Genomic DNA, 2587 nt, shown 5'->3' with positions numbered 1-2587 from the left:
CACCTGAGAGTTCAAGACTGCAGTGAGCCATGATTGCACCCCTGCACTCCAGCCTAGGCAACAGAGCAGAGAACTTGTCTCTAAAAAAAAAAAAAAAAAAATTAGCCAGGCGTGGTGGCACGTGCCTATAATTCCAGCTACTCAGGAGGCTGAGACAGGCGGATGGCTTGAGCCCAGGAAGTAGAGGCTGCAGTGAGCCATGATCACACCACTGCCCTCTCCAGCCTGGGCAACAGACAGGGACCGTCTCTAAAAACAAAACAACAACAACAAAAATCACTTCCGCCCAATAGGACCTGTAAGCACACTGTTGTGTCCTCACTGTGAGTCCTTAACCTCTGGGACAATTCCCTCCAGGGGTGTGGGTCAGCGGCTTTGGAGTCAACAGGAGATGGGCCCCTTGTCAGAGCCACAGCTTTGTCCGAAACTGACTCTTGTCCTAGGGGATGACTCAGAGGGAAGGCGGCCACCGGGAGCCAGGCCAAAAGCTCTGCTTTGTCACCCTGGAGTTCACATTCCAGGAACTTCTGCATCGCTAACTGGGCTAAACGGATCCAACCCCAATCAATCCCTGGGGCCTGCTCAGAGATCCCTGAGAGCTCCAAATGTTTGGGTGGTGCCCGAGATGGGGCAGACGTGGGAACTTTTCTCCAGGAAACCCTGTACCATGCAGCGATTTGATTTGATTTTATCTTTTTAATTAATTAATTAATCTATTTATTTTGAGACAAAGTCTCACTCTTGACCAGGTTGGAGTATACTGGTGTGACCTTGGCTCACTGCATCCTCCGGCCTCCCAGGTTCAAGCGATTCTTTTGTCTCAGTCTCCCGAGTAGCTGGGATTACAGGCGCCTGCCACCATACCCAGCTTGTTTTTTTGTACTTTTAGTAGAGATGGTGTTTCACCATGTTGGCCAGGCTGGTCTTGAACTCCTGATCTCAAGTGATCCACCCACCTCGGCCTCCCAAAGTGTTGGGATTACAGGCATGAGCCACTGCGCCCGGCCAAAATAAAGAAATAAATAAATTTTATTTTTTCTTTTTGGAGATGGGGTCTCACTCTGACGTCCAGGCTGGAGTGAAGTCATGTGATCATAACGCATTGAGGCCTCGGCCTCCTGGGCTCAAGTGATCCTCCCGCCTCAGCCTCCCAAATACCTGGGGCTATAGGTACGTGCCACCACGTCTGGCTAATTATTTATTTTTGTAAAGACAGGGGTCTTGCTGTGTTGCCCAGGCTGGTCTCAAACTCCTGGCCTCAAGCTATTCTCCCACCTTGGCCTCCCAAAGTGCTGGGATTACAGGTGTGAGTCACTGCACCTGAGCTACTATAATTACCCTGCACCAACCTCCCTCCTTGCTAAGCAAGTACTTGATGTGAACAGGACAGAGTGGGCTTTCTGAAGATTCTAGGGCTGGGAGCCCCTGGCATACACCCAGCACCCTCACTCACGTTGACAGTCGCCCAAGTCCCATCTGGTGGGACTTGGGCGGATGCTTTCCACTGGTCCATCCTGGCTGCCAGAGACTGGAGGGAACGCTTTGGTCCCCGAGGCATCCCGGGACCTCAGTTAGCAAAGCCCGTCTGACCAGCGAGCTCCTCACCTGGCGTGCACACTCACCATGGCGAAGCCGGAGAGGAGGGCGGAGGTCCTGCTGGAGGCCTTCAGCTTGGCCCTGCTTAGGTAGAGCTTCCGCCACGACAGGGCCTGTACTGAGTGGTGGTTGGAGGTGACCAGTTCCAGGTAGCTGCGGCGGACCCAGTCCCGGTAATCCATGCCCTTGTGGCCGGGCTCCGGGCAGGCAGGAGTAGAGGGGTCGACAGGCACGTTGAGCTCAGCGCTCATGGTGGGAGCCAGGCTGAAGGTGGGAGAGAGACATGCTCAGGTATCCTAGGTTACTGCAGCCTGGAAGAGCTAGACTCTAAGCCCATTCAACCTACAGGGGCTGCCCAGGGGTTTAGAAAGTGCCCAGGACCTAAAGTTATGATTGTTTGTTTGTTTGCTTTTGAGACAGTGTCTCGCTCTGTCGCCCAGGCTGCAGTGCAGTGGGGCAATCTCACCTCACTGGAAACTCTGGCTCCCAGGTTCAAGTAATTCTGCTCAGTCTCCCGAGTAGCTGGGATTATAGGTGTGCGCCACCACGCCCAGCTAATTTTTGTATTTTTAATACAGACAGGGTTTCATCATGTTGGCCAGGCTGGTCTTGAACTCCTGACCTCAAGTGATCTGCCTGCCTCAGCCTCCCAAAGTGCTGGGATTACAGGTATGAGCCACTGCGCCCAGCCTCCAGGACCTAAAGTTCTGAAACCTGGATTTGACTCTACTGTGTGATTCTGAGCATGACAGCTGACCTTTCTGAGCTGGCTCTTTCATCTTGAGAATGGGGATATTTCCACCTATAGGACTTTTAATTTATTTTATTTTACATATTTTTTTGAGACAGTCTCGCTGAGTCACCCAGGCTGGAGTGCAGTGGTGCAATCTCTGCTCAGGAAAGGAAAGGGAAGGAAAAAGGAAAGGAAAGGGAAGGAGGCCAGGCGCGGTGGCTCAAGCCTGTAATCCCAGCACTTTGGGAGGCCGAGACG

The 2587-nt window shown here is 52.7% G+C and overlaps 1 protein-coding gene across 2 annotated transcripts in view; it reads right to left on the bottom strand.

Moving 5' to 3' along the window:
- ORAI2 (ORAI calcium release-activated calcium modulator 2) overlaps window positions 1-2587 on the bottom strand; it is a 25883-nt gene that overhangs the window by 11268 nt on the left and 12028 nt on the right. The window contains exon 4 of one of the 2 annotated variants that reach the window (XM_011971226.1): window positions 1623-1860. The exons of the other annotated variant lie outside the window; for it this stretch is intronic. Within the exon in view, the coding sequence (XP_011826616.1) occupies window positions 1623-1860 (238 nt within the window). The remainder of the gene's footprint in view (window positions 1-1622; window positions 1861-2587) is intronic. 2 annotated transcript variants of the gene reach the window in all.

This window comes from Mandrillus leucophaeus, unplaced genomic scaffold (assembly GCF_000951045.1).
Source record: "Mandrillus leucophaeus isolate KB7577 unplaced genomic scaffold, Mleu.le_1.0 Scaffold993, whole genome shotgun sequence".
NCBI lineage: Eukaryota > Metazoa > Chordata > Mammalia > Primates > Cercopithecidae > Mandrillus > Mandrillus leucophaeus.
The sequence above is the reverse complement of the archived record's forward strand: the minus strand, read 5'-3'. Positions and strand labels throughout refer to the sequence as shown.